General features: G+C 35.0%; 1 protein-coding gene across 1 annotated transcript; it reads left to right on the top strand.

Annotated features, from left to right (window-relative positions):
• The first annotated feature begins 947 nt into the window (after positions 1 to 947).
• LOC115212759 (RING finger protein 32-like) lies at positions 948 to 17410 on the top strand. Its single transcript, XM_036503834.1, has 9 exons — positions 948 to 963; positions 2901 to 3054; positions 5014 to 5100; positions 8381 to 8523; positions 11279 to 11311; positions 12359 to 12483; positions 13303 to 13411; positions 13747 to 13905; positions 16687 to 17410. Exons 2-9 carry the CDS (start codon positions 2901 to 2903, stop codon positions 16978 to 16980), a joined length of 1104 nt encoding a protein of 367 aa, XP_036359727.1. The 5' UTR covers positions 948 to 963; the 3' UTR covers positions 16981 to 17410.
• Positions 17411 to 18955: the final 1545 nt, after the last annotated feature.

The following is an 18955-nucleotide window of genomic DNA, read 5'->3' as shown; positions in this document are numbered from 1 at the left end:
TAGCTATTTACGATGAGCGGATGTTTACGTTACAAACGAATCTGTAGGTCTATTTACATGTTTACGTTAACTACATCACAAAATAGCTGTTTACGTCACAGTAACAATATTTTGAGAGGCAGTAAATAATATGAGGTCGAAAGAAAGAATACCATTGGTTAAAATTCGAATTATTAAACAACGTTAAACTTAGAAATTACAATTCCGTTTTCATTTTGGTTTACAATTATGTTTTCTTTTGACACATTCTACCAGTATACGAAGTTTCAAATTGTTTAGTTAACTAGGAAAATCTGGCCTTCAAACTGAAAAGATCCACAAATAATAATAATTAATAAAATAAAACTTCAGGTTGATCAATCAATTGTTCCCAAATAAATAAAATAATGCTTCAAGTTGAACTGTTCCCTACTCCACAAAATTTTTTTAAAATCATTTTAAATAGCCAGAGAGCCCGAGAAGGATAAAATATAAAACTATCGTTTAAAGCTCTACAAATAACTCACTAAGAAATAAATATCTACACGCTTCAGACCAGATCTTGTGCAACACTCATAAGAACTTTTGTTGCTAATAAATAAGAAACAAAATATACCTGAATTCATAACCGATCTGTAAAATGATGCAATAAAAAAGCTATATAGCATTTAAATCTTTAAGATCTACAACTTCGGCAAATACAAATCAGTCAGGTGATTCCGGTGGGAATAAAACATTTGATTTTGCCATATCTCAATATGCAGTTAATATAGTTTAGTATTGATTATGCTGTACTGCCAGCAATAAAATCAATAATGAATATGTAGTATCTATACCACAAAAAAAAAAACAAAAAAAAAACTCACATACTTTTAATTCAAATGGTATTACAAAGAATTTTTTTCAATCTTTCAGTACGGAAGAAAGGCAGTATTCACGACTCTTTGCAGGTGCCTCCAAAACTAGTGGTTGGGTAGGAAGAAGGTATGCATAAGCTGGAAAATAAGTTCTAAGTGCTTGCAACATAAGGAATTCTGGTAAAGGCACCCAAAATGCCTGACAAGTAGTACTAAACTAAATGGTAGTTTAAGTTTTCCCATATGTGTATAATCGTAGCAGATATTCATTCAGTTATCCTTTGGCAAATATGATACCAAAAAACATTTTCAACATATTGCTGTACTCCAAAAGATCTATCCGCCACAACAAAATTGATATCCTAATACTAAGGTGCATTGGTGTGGGTGCAAGTGCTACGTGAAAAGCACTGGTGCTGATGCCACATAAAAAGTACTGGTGATGGTGCCACATAAAAAGCATCCAGTACACTCTGTAAAGTAGTTGGCATTAGGAAGGACATCCAGCTGTAGAAACCAAGCCAAAACAGATTGTGGAGCCTGGTGCAGTCCCTGATTTTTCCAGTTCCTGTCAAGCTATTCAACCCATGATAAACAGACGTTAAATGATGATGATGAACACCACCAAAGCACCAACAAATAAGTTCAAAACAATGTATCCTACAATGTATAATCTAAGACAATATCTAATCTAAATAAAGTAATAGAGTAACGAACATTAGAGTGAGTTGTTGCATACACAAATGGTCATGTCATATATCTAGCAGTCCTTCACTCATTGTGCTATTCTGGATTAATATACTGAGTACCCAACTTTCCAAGGACACACACTGCATGTCTTTTTCTTTCTTTTTTTTTCTGTTCTTTTATCATCCTAAATATTTCTCATTTTTGGAAGCTTGTACAAGCCACTTTGTCTCATTTTTATTTCCTATCAAAACGACAATCTTCAAGGAATTTCTTCTATAAACATTAACCTAAGCTCTGTTATTAATCAATGTTCGATGAATAAGAATGACAATGAAGATGACAAATATTTACATGGCTGTTGTGTCTAAAATGTTTTTGAGAAGTAGAATGAAAAAGGATACAAATAACAACAGCAAAAAAAAAAAATTGGTGTAAATCAAATCCATTTGAAGCAAGAATTTTTCCAATGATAGTATGCAATCTCTATAAAATTCTTCAGGTTTAACAATTACAAATTCAGTAAAAGCACTAATTATGGCTTCTCAAGTTTTGACTGTTTTATTATAGATTGATAGCTCAATATGTTTAGCAAAATATCAAGTAAAAGTGAAGTAAGCTGCAAGACTCCATATTTCAATTTTCTAACCTTAGACACTGCCAGTTGAGAAGCATATTATAATTTGTATATGGCTATTTTAAATCAGTTGCAGTGTGGAAGGTATTTATAAGCCATTTAAGAAACACACAAAAAGCGTTAGATTCACTTCAACATTTAAATTTAATTTGTCAAAATATTTTCGTCGTTTCAAGACCGCAACCTGTTCACTGACAAAATTCCATGCAGCACGGAATTTTGTCAGTGAACAAGTTGTGGTCTCAAAACGACGAAAATATTTTGACAAATTAAATTTAAATGTTGAAGTGAATTTAACGGTTTTGGGGTGTTTCTTAAATGGCTTATAAACACCTTCCGTGCTGCAATTGTTTTTGTTCCAGCACACGATCTCAGAACAGGTCACTTGCTATGCAAGTACATCTCCGCTATTTTAAATGTTTTTCAGTAATCACTTGACAATATGACTGGGCTAGTGTTTTCCCAAGCTCTAAGGTAGAGACAAACAAATATTATATTAGATATACAAGTGAAACATAGTGGAAAAAGTGCAGAAAATTCAAATGAATTAATAATAACCAAAGAGTGTGTACAATGAAAATAAATATGCCAAATGAAAAGAAATGGAAGAGGATCTAATGTTAAAAGTTATACCCTGAAGAACAGTAAAAATTAAGAAGAGGAGAAGAAAAATATAGGAATGCTATCAATTTTACATGTACACATCTATATATCTACATATGTTTCTGGGTTTTTTTTAGATGCCCCAAAACTATAATGCAGCTTTAATTGCTGCAGCTATTCAAGACCATTTAAGTTTGAAGGCATCTGGGAATAAAACAGTTACGAGAATTCCTCCACTCTACTCTCTGACAAGAAAGAAGAATATCAAAGCAGTGGTTGACACTGGACTTAGTAAGTCATAACTGAATAACATTATTTTAAACTATTGAGTTTCTTAATATAAAATTAATTATTGCACTAGAAAAAGCCCCTGGTCTATCAGAAGTTACTTCAGAAATGCTTAAACTATCTGGCAGAATGAGATACAGCCTGGTCATCTGTAGAGTTAATCAAGTTGTACAGGAAGATATCATACCCAATAACTGATGTAGTGGTATTAAATACACTATTGCAAGGGTAAAGGAAATATTTAAGAAAGGAATAAATAATTACAGCAGTATGAATTTGCTGGACCAGCAGTATGAAAGTTACAAAGTTGTAGGTCACTTAATTATGGTGAAAGTTAGACTAGATAAGAATGCGGTTTGGCTTTGTGACAGGGAGAAGTACTGCTGATATCCTCTTCCTAGTAAGGCAATTTCAGGAAAGGTGTTTAGCCAAAAGTAAACTACTTCATTTGGCTTTTGTCAATCTGGAGAAAGCCTTCAATATTACCTCTTGCTCCTTGATCTGATGGTTACTCTGTCAGTAACTTAAGAGTTAGCATCAAGTAGTTCAATAAATTTACTGTAGAAGTAGTCCACCATGGTTTGGCTTTCAGTTCTATTTATCATAGTCCTCCAGACCAGAACTGAGGAATTTTAGACTAGTTGTTCATGAGAACTCCTTTATGCTGATGACCGTTTTTATTGTTGAATCTGTTGTAGCATTATAAAAGAACTCCCAGGCATGGAAGCAAAACCTGGAATCAAAGAGCCTTAATGTTAACTTAGCAAAGACTATAATTCTTATAAGCAGGAAACAGATAGTATGCTAATTCCTTCAAGAAAATAGCCTTGTTCGGTATGTTGAAAAGGAGCAGGTAAAAATTCCCTTCAGTGTACTCTGTGCAAACTATGGACACAAAAGAGGTGCAGTAGAGTCACAAGAAGATAAACTTTGTGGAAGATGTGTATGAGTGATAAATACTAAGAGCAACTAGGAAACATATTTTTTCAAATGTCCAGGAGGATCCTTAGAGGTAGGAGATAGTTTCTGTTACCTAGGTAACCTAATTAGCAGTGGAGAAGGATGTTCTGAAAGTATAGTTTCTAGAATATGAATTGGCTGGAGAAAGTTCAGAAGGCTATTATGTCTGATGGTAACAAAAGGTTTCTCTAAGAGTGTAAGGCAGATTGTATGATGCTTGTGTATGGACAATTATACTGTATGGCAGTGAAATGTAAACTCAGAAGACATGTGTAGTCTACAAAGAAACAAAACTAGCATGCTCCACTGGATGTGCAGTGTCAGTGTACATGTGTGATAAAGTGTAAATGCCTTGAGAGAAAAATTGTGCATAAGTGGCATCAAATCTGGAGTGCAAGAGAGAAAACTGTGCTGGTATGGTGATGTGATGCATATGGATGAGAAAAACTGCACATAGAAGTGCTGATCGCTGGATGTGGATAGAACTTGTGGAAGAATGACACCCAGGAAGATGTGGGGTGAAGTTGTGAAGTCCTCCTTATGTGGGGGAGGGAACTAAGGATTGAGATGATTGGCAATTTTCTAGGCTTGAGAAAACCTCTGCCCTTCAGCAAAAATGAGGTCCTAAAGGTATATAATTTATGTCTATGACCCCCCATACCCAATCAAGCCTCCAAAACTCATCTTCATAGCACTTATCCTTCTATCACACTTCTAACTACAGCACTATTTACTCAGCTGCTATAATTGTACAAGACCAGAACTGCACATGTTTTACCTCCAGTTTTCCCTCTCCTTAGAACTACTAGAAAAGTAAAAATACTTGGGATAATAATAACTGAATATATGTTCTGTATGTAGTGTATTTGTCAACAAATGCTAATCAGTTAATGTAGAAAATGTGCAATATGCCATTAAGAACAAAAAATTTTTTTAATCTTTTAGCCACTGGCTTTAATTCTTGGTATTGCTTTCTTTTCAATGTGATCTCTTGACAAAAAGGACAGTCCTCTACCAAGCTTCCAAAATTCCCCTTTGAGAAGGTACAAACTGAATATGTACTTGATGCGGCTCCATCACTTTCACTTGGCAAGTATTGAAATTAACTTTGCAGATTAATTCTATGTGTGTGTGAGTGTGTGTGTGTCTGTCTTTTTTTAACATTTGTGCTCCATGAGAGTTGCTATGAGTGGTGATATTATTGACAATTTTATCTCCAAATTATCCATTTGCTTCACACTTTCAAAGACATAAAATAAAAGATTACTAACTTGAAAATAAGTTTAGGGTTAGCAATAAGAAAGGTATCCACCCATAAAACAATGCCTCAATAATATATTCATCTAAATTCCTTGCATTGTACTCCATGTAAACTATGGAAGCAAATTAGCCTGCCAATGAAATCACTGGCAGATTAATGGAGAAGGTGAACATGATTTGTGGTATATACACAAAGATAATAAGCATTAAAGGCACATTGTAAATTGATTTTGTCAAATGTCCAGAAAGCTCTGGACATAGGTAGGTGACCTAATTAGTAATGGAGGTGGCTGTTCTGAAAGTATAGACGTTTGAGTAACAACAGGCTGGAGAAAATTTGAGATGCTATTACACTTCTGCTAGCAGCAAAGGTTTTCTCTCTCAAAGTGAAAGGCAGATTGCATGATGCTACTGTGTGAACTTGATGTAAAATAGTGAGACATGGATCCTGAATATGGGAGACTTGCAGAAGCTGGACGAAATTATAAGGTGAATATGCTCCACTGGCTCCTTAATATTAGTGTGTGTTAACAATGAGGTGTAGATTAACCAAGACAAAAACTGGCTATAAGTGAAATCAGATACAATGTATAAGAGGGAGATGTGTGCTGAAATGAGCTTGTGATTAGCATGAAGGTTGACAGTTAGATAAAAAAAGAAACCTGTATGAAACCTGTGGAAGAATGAGACCAAGGAAGACTTAGCATAAAGTGGTGCAACATCTCAAGAAAGTGATGATTAAGAATTATGTCAATAGGTAACATGGAATGCTGGAGAAGACCTAACCTCATGTAAGTGTGGTAAATCAAATGTTAAAAATAGTGATAGTACTGGAGACCAGGAAGTGTGTGTGTGTGTGCATGTTTTAGGTCTCTCACTCAGTGTGTACTTGTTGCGTCTGCTGCTTTTCCTGCCTCTTTGATGCTCTTTCATTTCCCTACTACTCGTCTCTCTACCACTCATATAGTGTATTGCTCATCTTTCTAGCTTCCATCTCTCTATCACCCATCTCTCTATAATTCTCTTTTTCTCTTCATCCAACTTATTTTCTATCCACTATTATGTGGCAAGTGTTAGTAAAATTGGTAGTACCCAGAACTCCCTGATGTCAGCCCTTTTATACTATTTGTCATGAGTCCCTCTTCTTCAAGTCACTTGTTCTTGACACCCATCACTTACACAGACCATTGTCCTTCTCTGTTACTATCCATCACTTCATCACTCTCTATTACCCTTTCACCCCAATCACTTTATTTCTACCATCACTCTCTTGCCAGCTCCACTCAATCATCCTCATTCTTCAATCATCAATTCCTCTTTTAGACAACCTCTTGGTCACTTCCCTTGAGCAAACAAATCCATCATAGAATAGTGATGATTAAAATGTCCACTATCCTATGATTTTTTAGTCTTACAGGATGCAAAAATTCAGTAGTGCCAGTGCCTTGATAAAATGCACCCAGTACTCTTTTTAAAGCAGTTAATAAACAAGTGAAGATAATATTAGATCAAGAGAACACTTTTACTCGTGATTAGGATATAAAATTGAAAGGATCACTTTTTACCACCTGGGACGTAGTCAGTCCACCTGTGCATACCTTCCTTATTGTGACACTTGAGAAGACCTGTTGAGACAAGTGAAAATCAAAATCAAAACCAAATCAAAATAGATGTACATCAATGGAATTTGTATCCTATTTGTATCCTTTATGGTACCAGTGCCGGTGGCACATAAGAAAACCATCTGAATGTGACCGTAGCCAGTACCGCATCGACTGGCCTCCGTGCTGAGGGCACGTAACAAACACCATCCGAGCGTGGCCGTCTGCCAGCCTCGTCTGGCACCTGTGTCGGTGGCACATAAAAAACACCATCCGAGCGTGGCCGTCTGCCAGCCTCATCTGGCACCTGTGTCGGTGGCACATAAAAAACACCATCCGAGCGTGGCCGTCTGCCAGCCTCGTCTGGCACCTGTGTTGGTGGCACATAAAATCACCCACTACACTCTCGGAGTGGTTGGCGTTAGGAAGGGCATCCAGCTGTAGAAACACTGCCAGATCTGACTGGCCTGGTGCAGCCTTCGGGCTTGCCAGACCCCAGTTGAACCGTCCAACCCATGCTAGCATGGAAAGCGGACGTTAAACGATGATGATGATGATGATGATGAAATATGTTCCAAACATATTCAGACTGATCTAAAGTCTTGTTTATCCTGCAACACTACTTTGCAAGCCTTCTATATAATTTGTTCAAGCCTGGTGGCCATTTGCTGCAGTTAGTGAATATTTTCTACTGATTTTCTATAAGGAAGCTATGATTTCCAAAGTCATTTCAGGGTTATCCTGCTTGGAATCCAGTGCTGACAATAGTTAAGGAGCTTGAGATGCATTCATCAGTCCACAGGGAGCACTTTAAATGGCTGTTCTCTGATGCAAGAAATGTTTCCTTGGCAAACCACAATAAAAATGATATTTTTACAGATCAGATATGTCCCAAACATATTTGAACTGATCTAAGTTTGTTTCTTTCACAACACTGCTTTGTGTGCCTACATTATAACACACACACATATGCACATACACATGTGCACACACGTGCACATACACATGTGCATATGCATATGTCTTTAGATGAGAGTATTGCCTATCATATGATGCATAACTTTGGAAATATATTTTTGTCTCATCAAGAAATATGGCTTACATACAATATTATAATTTAACTTTCATATATAATTTCTTGTTACTTATACAAAATTATGAAATGAATACTAATTGTGAAAAAAAATGTTAATTACCTTAAAATAAAAATAAATTTAAAAATTTCTCATTTGAATAATATCTCCTATAACTAATCTGTCATTTGCTCCCTCTCCCCACTCTATCTTTATGATTATTTCTCACTCTCTGTGTGTGTAGTGTTCTTTTACTCTTTACCTGCCACCAAACCAAGTATGTGCACTCATCCTGCACCTCTTATATTAACTCTCTCTCTGTACCTCACTTTTACTCTCTCTCCTCCCTTTCTATATAATGCAAAATGTGACTGGAGAAATCATCCAACAAAGCAACATTTATATCCACTATAATTATAATTTCATCTTTTGTAGCCCAGAAACTTGGTATTGTTGAATGCCCAGCAAAACGGTTATCAGAATTTGACTGGAAGACTGTAAAAGAGAAATCTAACTCAAGACATGATTCTTGTCAACCATGTGTTATCTGTAAAGAAAATTTTGGAGAAGAATCTCAAGTTTGTTGATTTAAGAACAAATATTTTATAAATAGTGATGTTTTTTTTAATATTTTTCAGACTTGAAAATCTTAGCTAATCGTTTTGATGTAGCTGTTTCATTCTGTCCTTAAATGTCTTAATTCCTTGAACTAAATTTCGAAAATTCAGACACATAATAAATAAGGTACTATAAGGTTGTCTGGAAAGTTCTGAGTATTTTTAAGCTAAATTTCTTAACATTTCATTGAACACACCTGAAATGTAACACAGTTAAAACTTTGGCATTGCTTGAAGTGGTAGTGCATCTCTTCTTTGTTCCTGACTAAAAATAGATTTATCTTTCATTCTTGTTACTCCTTATTAACATTTGAAATAGATAACCAAACATTTTCTATTCACTCTGTCATGCTTTTCGGTTTTTTTAAAAGGAAAAAATTCTGCAAAGTCTTGCAAAAACATTTGTGAAGTTTATGATGATGCTGCTGTAGGTTAATCAACTGTTTGAAGGTGGTTTGCAAAATTTAAAGCTGGAGAGTTTAGGTTTGAAGATGACAGTCACAGTGGAAGATCTTCAAAATTGGATGAAGATGTTTTGAAGGCAAAAATTGAAGAAAACTCAAATATCACAACTAGAGAACTTGCAGAGGAGTTGGGTTTCTAGAAGTATCGCTCATGAATACCTAGTGAAGCTAGGATACATTTCACGCTATAATGTATGGGTCCCTCACAAACTCTCAGAAAAGAATTGCTTGGACTGGTATTCCGTTTGTGATATACTTTTGAAACAGAACGAGAGCATGCCTTTTTTGAAACAACTTGTGACTGGAGATGAAAAATGGATTGTGTATGGAAATGTGTGTAAAAGATCCTAGAGTTTGTGTAAAGATCCCCCAAAATAGCAACTAAAGATGAATATCCATGACAAAAAAGCTATACTTTGTATTTGGTGGGATCATAAAAGTATTATTTATTATAAGCTTCTCCTACAAAACGAGACCATTAATTCTGACGTGTATTGTCATCAGCTGGCTAATTTGAACCAAAAAATCAAAGAATTGAGGCCAGAGATTGCCAACAAGAAAGAGGTAGTGTTCCAACAGCAAAATTAACTTGCTCTCAAGTTGGAATTGAGACAATATTGCTCCTGAGAAACAAAATTGTAGACTTATCCTTTGTAAATGAACCATCTTGTAAGATACTGTTCTATTTTTACAAATTGGCATCGCCATGATTTCAAAACCTTGCATTACTCTCCAAGTGGAAAGGAGAGGAGTATAGTTCATTGAATTTTCCCATTTGTATGACGACAATGACGACCATCATCATCATCAGCAGCAGCAGCAGTAGCATAATCTTGTTTATTATAGGTACAAGGCCAGAAATCTTGGTACTAGACAAATACACCAACCCCAGTGCTCAACTCACACTTAATTTACCAATCCAGAAACAATGAAAGGCAGTGAAATTTGAACTCAGAATGTACAGACATACAGACAAAATGCCAGTAAGCACTTCATATTGCATGCTAACAGTTCTGTCAGCTTACTGCGTTAATAATAATAAAGCAGAGACACAACAAGGTAGCCAAAACCTTCTCTGGCTACTATGCCAGAAGTATGGATACAAGGCAACAGGTGCTTGGTACCAACATACATTGAAAAAAGTAATGAATGAAAAGAGGAAGGCAAAGATCCTCTAGGACTTTGACTTCCAGACAGACAAGGTGTTAGAACATCAAAGGCCTGACATAGTAACCTTTAAGAGGGACAAACAAGAGTACCAAATAACTGATGTGGCAGTGCCAGGAGATCAGCATATTATTTTGAAAGAAAGAGAAAAGATTGATAAATATGGAGATCTGAGAATTGAGATCACCAAGATGTGGTAGCTCTGAGAGTCAAACGTAAAGGTTGTCTGAAGAAACATCTGGAAACATTAGAAATACCCTACAATCTATGTGTATTGCAAAAATCAGCTTCACCTAGAACTACATGCATATTGTATAAAGTACTGTCTGTTTGAAGTCCTTGTTATGACTTGACAGTCAGTACAAACCCTTGGTAAACACAATATCTTCGATCAACAACATCATGGTATTGAATACTGTGCGATATCTTAAGTAATAATAGTAATAGTAATGGTTTCAAATTTTGGTACAAGTCCAGCAAGTTTTGGGTAAGTGGGTAAGTCGATTACCTCGACCCCATTGTTCAGCTGGTATTTTATTGACCCTGGAAGGATAAAAGGCAAAGTTGACCTCAGCGGAATTTGAACTCAGAATGTAAAGATGGATGAAATGCCACTAAGTACTCTACCTGGCCTGCTAACAATTCTGCCAACCCTTCAGTCAGTTATGAACGTTACACAGTCACTTTCTCTTTGTGTATAAATTTTCTAGCCTCAGTCTAAGTAAGAATTCAATGTTAATATTATTATTATGAAAGCAGCAGCTTCTGCTGAGGTCAACTTTGCCTTTCATCCTTTGGGGGTCGATTAAATAAGTACCAGTTGAGCACTGGAGTCAATGTAATTGACTTAATCCCTTCCCCAAATTTGAGGCCTTGTACTTCCAGTAGAAAGGATTATTAGGACAACAGCAGCAGCAATAGTAGTAGTGGTAGTAGTAGTAGTAGTAGTAGTAGTAGTAGTAGTAGTAGTAGTAGTAGTAGTAGTAGTAGTAGTTAGAATATATGAATAAATTGATCAGCAAAACTTGAGTTGATGAGTAATCATTGGATGAATCTGTGTGTATTATCTCTGTTATGTATTTCAGGTGCTGCTTTCTTGTTCACACGTCTTCCATAAGGTAACTATAATTATTCAAAACAGATTTGATATGTCTATAATTTCATGTCACTTCAGATAGTTAATCTCTCTCCAGGAAGCAATGCAATTAATATTTTTGGTGAGTAACTCTGGTTAGCTTTACTCAAGCAGACTTAAGCAACTGAATTTTTAATTACTGGTGATAATGTGTTAAAATTTGTAACATTTGATATCATATACATATAACTGAAGATTTATTAGCATTATATTAGGTTTCATTTTATTTTTAAATACCAAATCCCAATGCAAGGCAAAACAACATACATTTTCTAAGGTTTTACATCAAGTTTCCTAAATGATGTAAACATATTTGGTACAAATTGCTGGTGTAACTTTTTTTAAAGATTTTATAAATTATTACTCAATAGCAAAAGAGAAATACTATATTAAATACTAGCAGTATCACCTAGCGTTGCTCGGGTTTGTAAGGGAAATAACTGTATAAGCATTTTCAGAGATTAAAAATGCGGAAAAATGATGGTAAATTTTTTTTAAATCGTAGACTCATCGTAGACGCGCGCTAATACCCAGAAGGGCTTGATATGAATCACAACTATAAGATACCCGCTTTTGGTTAAACTGCACCGCAAAATGTGGGAGTAGTTAGGAATCTAAATCGGAGTAGACAGACTATCACACAACTTCACTTTTATATATAAAGATTAGCCAAATAAAGAAATGTATGATGATGTTTTCACTAAGGCCAAAGCAGAACATCTATAAAAGAATTTACTTCATGAAGCATTCTAGCATCATAGCTTCATAGCCATATTCTTTATAATTGTGCCTTAGAAGCCAAAGTTGAAGATTCTTCTTTTTGCATGATGATCTTCATTTAGGAGAGATTATTGAATAATCACACACTGCTTATATTCAAGATGGTTTTCCAGATAATTAAGAAGTTTGATGTGAGGCTGTTCATATTCTTTTTCAAAATGGAATTTGTTTCTAAACAAAATTATATATAAACACTTCATATTCAATGGGCAGAGGTCTGAATAATACCTTTTATATTATTACATAATAGACTTGTCTCCAGGCTTTTGAGAAATTCAGTAACAGGAAGTCATGTCCAATGTGTCGACAGCAACAATATGAGACCAGGGTAATACACGAAGGTAGAAAACAGCACTACCACAAAAATGCAACCATGTACGTGAGTACATCATCTGAGCCATAGTACTAAATGCTAGATGCCATTTTTTTAAAAACTTTTAAATGATTATATGTTGAACTTTTAGAACCAGTAATACATTTTGTTTGAGTTGATTAAACAAGGATGACCAATCACTGCTAAGGTACAAGATTAAAACAGTGATGTTTTTAAAGGCCAGAATTGAAAATCCCTCATACTACACAAGCCTTTTCTCATTTCTGAAGTCTTGAGCAAAGTCTTGTGTGTAGTGTTTGAGGGAATGAGACAAATGTGGATGATGAGAGATTTTCAATTCTGGCCTTTAAATACATCACTGTTTTAATCTTGTACCTTAGCAGTGATTGGGCATCCTTGTTTAATCAACTCAAAGAAAGTGTATCACCTTCTGAAAATTTTTCTATTCCCATTTTTCCACTCGTCAACAATATGCAAAAGTTGAAGCTGAACATCAGCTGCATTGGCTACCTTGTCGGAGGGTCTACAAAGGTGTGCGCTGCTACATCAGAATACATGGTAAATTGTTTTAAATCTCAGTTTGCCTTCAACTGGTTTATAAAGTTGAAAGAAAGCTGCTCTAAATTCTTCAATGATTATTAGATTTAATCGGTTCGTTAATATAATAGCTATGAAATGTAGGTAGTTTGTTTTTAGGGTCAGCACAATTATGAAAACAGCTGAAAGAAGCTGCTCCCCGAAAATAATGATGATGATGATAGAATTGATGATGATGAAAGTGATATTGATAATACTGATGATGGTTTCAATGCTATCCAGATAATTAAATGTTGTTATTTACATATTAACATTGCTGACAGAATTCAAGCAGCATGGCGGGGTTATGTTGTCCGCAAATGGTACACAAAATTAAGAGAAACAACACCACCAAACAATCCTATCTTGAGAAGACGATTTTTTGAAAAAAAGGTAAATAGAACTTTTAGATATATATATACTAAACTTAGGTTTTGGGTAATATTGCTTCAGGCAAAAACTAACTGAGTAGCACAACATACACACACACATATATGTGCGTGCGTGTGCACACACACACACACACACACACACACACACACACACACACACACACACACACACACACACACAGGTACACAAACCAACAGACAGACACACACACACATGTACACATATGAAGTGTGAGTGTGCATATGTGTGTAGACTTTGTCATCTCACGCAGTTGGTTGTCATTCTTTTGACCTGCTGTCTGTCATGCTGTTATTTATTCTTTCTATTTCTAATAGTTGGAAGAAATTGTCGACAAGACACTTAAAAGTTACGATATTGGTGTTGATGAATTCTTGGAGGAAATGGATCAGAGTATTGCAGCACACCGTCAACTGTTTAATTCCTTCAATCACTGCCAGATTGGCTTGGAAGAATGGAAAAAGATCAAATCAAAGGTGAGTAGAACATTAGCAAAATAATTTCAAGTCATAAAATTCTCCTGAAGAATAATTTCAGAAAGATGAAAAGTTTTGAAAGATCTTTTTGAAAATAATTTTGAAATAATAAAAGCATACAGTATCGAAAAATGAATTTCAAAGATAATCATTGCATTACATGGTGGTGCTCTATAATGTATAATATTGTCCTTTGCCTCCAGAATTGGTTTATTGTGTTAAATAATCAATGAATATTTATTATCTCATACTTGAATGAAATAAACATTGGTTATACTTGCATAACAAATGGAATAATTTATTTGATGCTTCCTAACTAGATGCTCCTTTGTATTACCTCTATTGTCATGCAGAGAGTGACCTTTCCATATAGTGTCCATGGATAAGTTGAGCTTATTCTATTTCATTTTTGACAGGTGGCTTGATACGCTATAAACTCAGTCAGTGACAACTTTCTGCTAAAGTTAGGTAGTAGAAAATTTGATGTAATAAACTAAAAACATTTTAATTAATTAAAATTATACACTCAGTGGTGAGAACAATCATAATCTAAATGATTAGTTTTGATTTTTAAAAAAATAAGGGGCACAACTTCAAAATTTTAATTAATTAAAATGAATTGAATATGGAATGTATCCAGGAGCATTAAATTTGTAAAATGCTTATATTTTATTTAATCTCTTTGAAGAATGTAAGCAGAGTTAAATAAACATGACTAAAACAACAAAAAGAAATAAGTCTCAGGATTCTTCAGAAACTGCATTGTATGTAATACATTAGTGATTGACCAGATTGCAAATATCTTGATCCAGGTGCCATTACACTATATTTTATAGTATGTGGGGTTACATTCGATATCATTTAATAGTAACAAGACAATTTTAGTTTAGATCAACTGTATGCTATTCATATGTAGCAAGCCATACTAATTATTTTCAGGTAAACATTGCATTCCAGGGAGTAAGATTCTAAATTTAAGATGTCTCCTTTAGAAAGACACTTGCTTACAGTTTGCATATGGCTGAATGCCTGATTACACTGTGCAACAAATTTCAGGTTCAAAAAAAGTACAAGTGAAGTAAGACTTGTTTCTGGGTCAAAAGATTGTCCTGATTCTGATTCTGACCTTTATTTCTCCAGATTAGGCACCGTTTTCCTGTACCATGAACCATATGTTTTATAATAAACTGCATAATATTGCATACTGAACACAACGTTGCAAATGCTGAAAGTTACAAAAAACAAAACAAAAATTTAGTTGGTATAATAAAACATATATTGGCTATGAATTAAAAACACACCTGTCAGTTTAAACAACTTTTGTCCTTCTAAGCCTCTTGTGCGGAGTGTGATCTTTTTTTATACCCCAGCAGTAGTCTGCCAACATACCAGAGTTCCATTTTCCTTTGAATCATTGCTCCATCACTGAAATATCCTGATGGAATCTTTCGCCATGTTCATCACTCACATTACCAAGATTTTCCACAAAAAAATCCAAATGAGAGTGAAGCACATGAACTTTTAGAGACATGTTACATCCCATATCATGATACCAGGCACTCAATGTCTTCACACATGTAAGGCAACACACATGAGGCGCCCATGACTTATCCTGGTCTCCTAAGTAACAATCGAAGTATGCCTTGTATATTTTCTTGATATGGCATGTGCTTTTCTTTAGCAAAAGTCACTCTATGTCACCACCACTGAAAAAGTTTAAGATGCAAAAGTCAGCTGGTAAAATCATGGCGTCTGTCTTTTGGGATGCTCAAGGTGTCATTCTGGTCAATTTTCTGCCAAAAGGAAAAACAATAAACTCTGAGGCCTATATTGAGACCCTAATGAGGCTCAGAGCAAGAATCCGATGAGTAAGACCCAACTTGCCAATTGACAATGTCCTCCTTCTGCATGACAATGCTCAACCACACACGAGCATCAGGACAAGAGAGACAATGGTCTCATTTGGGTGGAAAACTTTACCGCATCCTCCATATTCACCTGATTTAGTGCCTTCAGACTATCATCTCTTTGGCCCCATGAAAGAGGGTTTGAGAGGCAAACATTATTCCAGTGATGAGGAAGTGAAAACTGTTGTGAAGAAGTGGCTCAAAGAACAGCCAACAGAATTTTACGGGGCAGGGATACAAGCTCTCGTTCAAAGTGGAATATAGCTATTGTGAGAAATGGTGACTATGTTGAAAAGTAGGGATGTGATCCACAGAGGACCAGCTTCATTTTAATGTATGATACATGTTCCTGTGTTGGTAATTATGCCTGTCCTAAACAAAATGGCATTACTTTTTGACTCACCCTCGTAATACCAGACTAGATCCAAAGTAAGAAACCAAAAGTAATAATACTCTTCTTCACTACTAGTATATGCATCAGTGGATAAGACTCCTAATTTATTAATAAAGATTGTTATTTCAAATCCATTCTAATACTATCCCTTTACTAGTTTCAGTCACTGGACTGTGGTCATGCTGGAGCACCACATCAGAGAATAAGATACTTAATGATGCTTAGAAATATAAATGTAATGTAGATGTAAATATTAAGAAAAGGTAATTAAAATCAATCTATAAAGATGAAGTTAATGACTGAAAAATTGAAGAGCATACTGCTAAAAGTGCCTGAGACATTTATTTTTGTGCTTTGTGTGATTTAAAGTATAGGGCTTTCAATTATAATTTTTTTAATAACAAATCATCTAAGACTTAGGTATCACTAAGAGAATATAAGTTTAAATTACTTTTTAAAAAACAATCTCTTTTTTTACAGGCTCTACAACGTGAACATTTGGACTGTCCCATTTGTGTTACTTCAATAACTGTTGATAATGGACCAATTCCTGAAACAAACTCTATATTTGATTTGGAGTGCAAATCTCAGGATCTTTCTGGAATACCGTACACTTCAAATTCACCAAAACGAGTAGCTTTGCTTTTGTCATGTTCCCATATTTTCCATAAAACCTGCCTAGAGACATTTGAATCTTTTATGAGAGATTCTGCTCCACTGGTATGTCCTGTATGCAGATCATCGTACAGCAAAAGGTTATTGTCAGCCATCTAAATGAAAACAGCCATGATCAATGCAGCATATTTATATCAGTGCACAAACATGCATGTATACATGGTAATCCTTAAGCTTGTGGAATGTTATCTTGCTGTGAGAATACTTATTGAGAGACTTATGTATTTCATTTACAAAGCATTGAAAGACAAATTAATTTTATTCTTGACTATATTCCACACAGTTGATACTTGATTACTACTAAGTAGGGATGATTGTTTTTTTTTTTTTAGATGAATATAATTAAAGTGTACAAGATGTAATGTCTGAGCAATTGCATGATAGAGGTTATAATGATGATAGGTATCGAAACTGTAAACACAGAGAAAAATGTTTCTATTGAGATACTTTCTTCACTTTGTACAAAAAAAATAAATAGATAAATATGAAATAAAAGATAATACAAATATCACACAGTCTACATAGAAAAATAAATCGGATGAAATGAAAGTGAAGTCCTCTTTCATATTTATGTGTGTACATGTATTTTATTTCTTTATATTTTTTTCACATTTTTCAAAATCCTTGCTTAAACAGAAGGAACAAAATGGAGACAACCTAGAAATGCTTTAGCTTTATCGAGGATAATTTTTCTAGTGTCAGTAGCATTATAAGATGTACCCAATCTATGCAGTAAAGTGATTTGTGTTTAGAAGAACATTCAGCTTTAAAAATCATGGTGAAAAAAAGCAACAAACAGTCACAATGCAGGATAGAGGAAAACTCCTTTAACACTGGTGAAATGATAAAATGCCCCTCCCCTGTAAAATAGTTGATGATGGAAAAGACACCAAGCCATAGAAGCCATGTGTGAAATTATAATATAGGCGCAGGAGTGGCTGTGTGGTAGGTAGCTTGCTTACCAACCACATGGTTCCAGGTTCAGTCCCACTGCATGGCATCTTGGGCAAGTGTCTTCTACTATAGCCTCGGGCCGACCAAAGCCTTGTGAGTGGATTTGGTAGATGGAAACTGAAAGAAACCCGTCGTATATATGTATATATATATGCGTGCATGTATGTTTGTGTGTCTGTGTTTGTCCCTCTAGCATTGCTTGACAACCGATGCTAGTGTGTTTATGTCCCCGTCACTTAGCGGTTCGGCAAAAGAGACCGATAGAATAAGTACTGGGTTTACAAAGAATAAGTCCCAGGGTCGAGTTGCTCGACTAAAGATGGTGCTCCAGCATGGCCACGGTCAAATGACTGAAACAAGTAAAAGAGAGTAAAGAGTATACCAACAACAGAGCTGGCTGAGTTTTTTTTCTCTGTTACTGTTTAAGCAAGATTACAAAAGATGGTGTGATGCAGCAAGATGTTTTTGAGACTCTGCCAACCCATGCCAACATGGAAAAATGGACATAAAATGATGATGATCAAATATCAAACATATAAACCAATCTATACCAATTATGATCAAACACTTGAGTTATTCAGTAACAAACTTCTTTTTTAGAAAACATTGTAGTGGTTTGCTAATGCAATGCAGGATGATATTGCTTAACTGACAACAGTATAATGAGGCCAGCAAAGGTCATAAGAACCATCTATCCTCCTTGAACTTAGGGGGCTCAGTCTGAAGCCTTCTATTTTAGATATAGTTTCAACTGAATTGATGCATGCAATATGAGAAGGAAACTTTCATGAGCTACAATAGAAAGAAGTTAACAAGAATGGGTATAAAAAAATATATTTTCATAGGTAATGTTACTAAATTAAGTTATATGTTCTTAAAGTAGATTTGAAGACATACATGTATTGTTTCTAATTTCGGTACAAGGCTAATAATTTTGGGAGATGAGGTTAGTTGTTTATATTTACCCATTATTTTTTGGCCTTTATTTCATTTTTCTATTTTATATGAATAAGAAAAATTGCCAAACATTTTAAGATAAATTTTAAAATCAAGACAAATTACAACCAGTGAAGTCAAAATAGTACTGGACAACTACGCTGCAGTTCTAACCATCCTACTC

The sequence above is a fragment of the Octopus sinensis genome, linkage group LG6 (assembly GCF_006345805.1).
Source record: "Octopus sinensis linkage group LG6, ASM634580v1, whole genome shotgun sequence".
Lineage (NCBI taxonomy): Eukaryota > Metazoa > Mollusca > Cephalopoda > Octopoda > Octopodidae > Octopus > Octopus sinensis.
Note: the sequence above shows the minus strand (reverse complement) of the source record. Positions and strands in the feature narration are given on the sequence as shown.

Coding starts and splice junctions, on each gene's coding strand:
- LOC115212759 (XM_036503834.1), top strand. CDS start 2,901: ATGCCCCAAAACTATAATGCAGCTTTAATTGCTGCAGCTATTCAAGAC. Junction 8,524..11,278: donor ATTTTGGAGAAGAATCTCAA/GTTTGTTGATTT, acceptor TATGTATTTCAG/GTGCTGCTTTCTTGTTCACA. Junction 11,312..12,358: donor GTTCACACGTCTTCCATAAG/GTAACTATAATT, acceptor ATTACATAATAG/ACTTGTCTCCAGGCTTTTGA.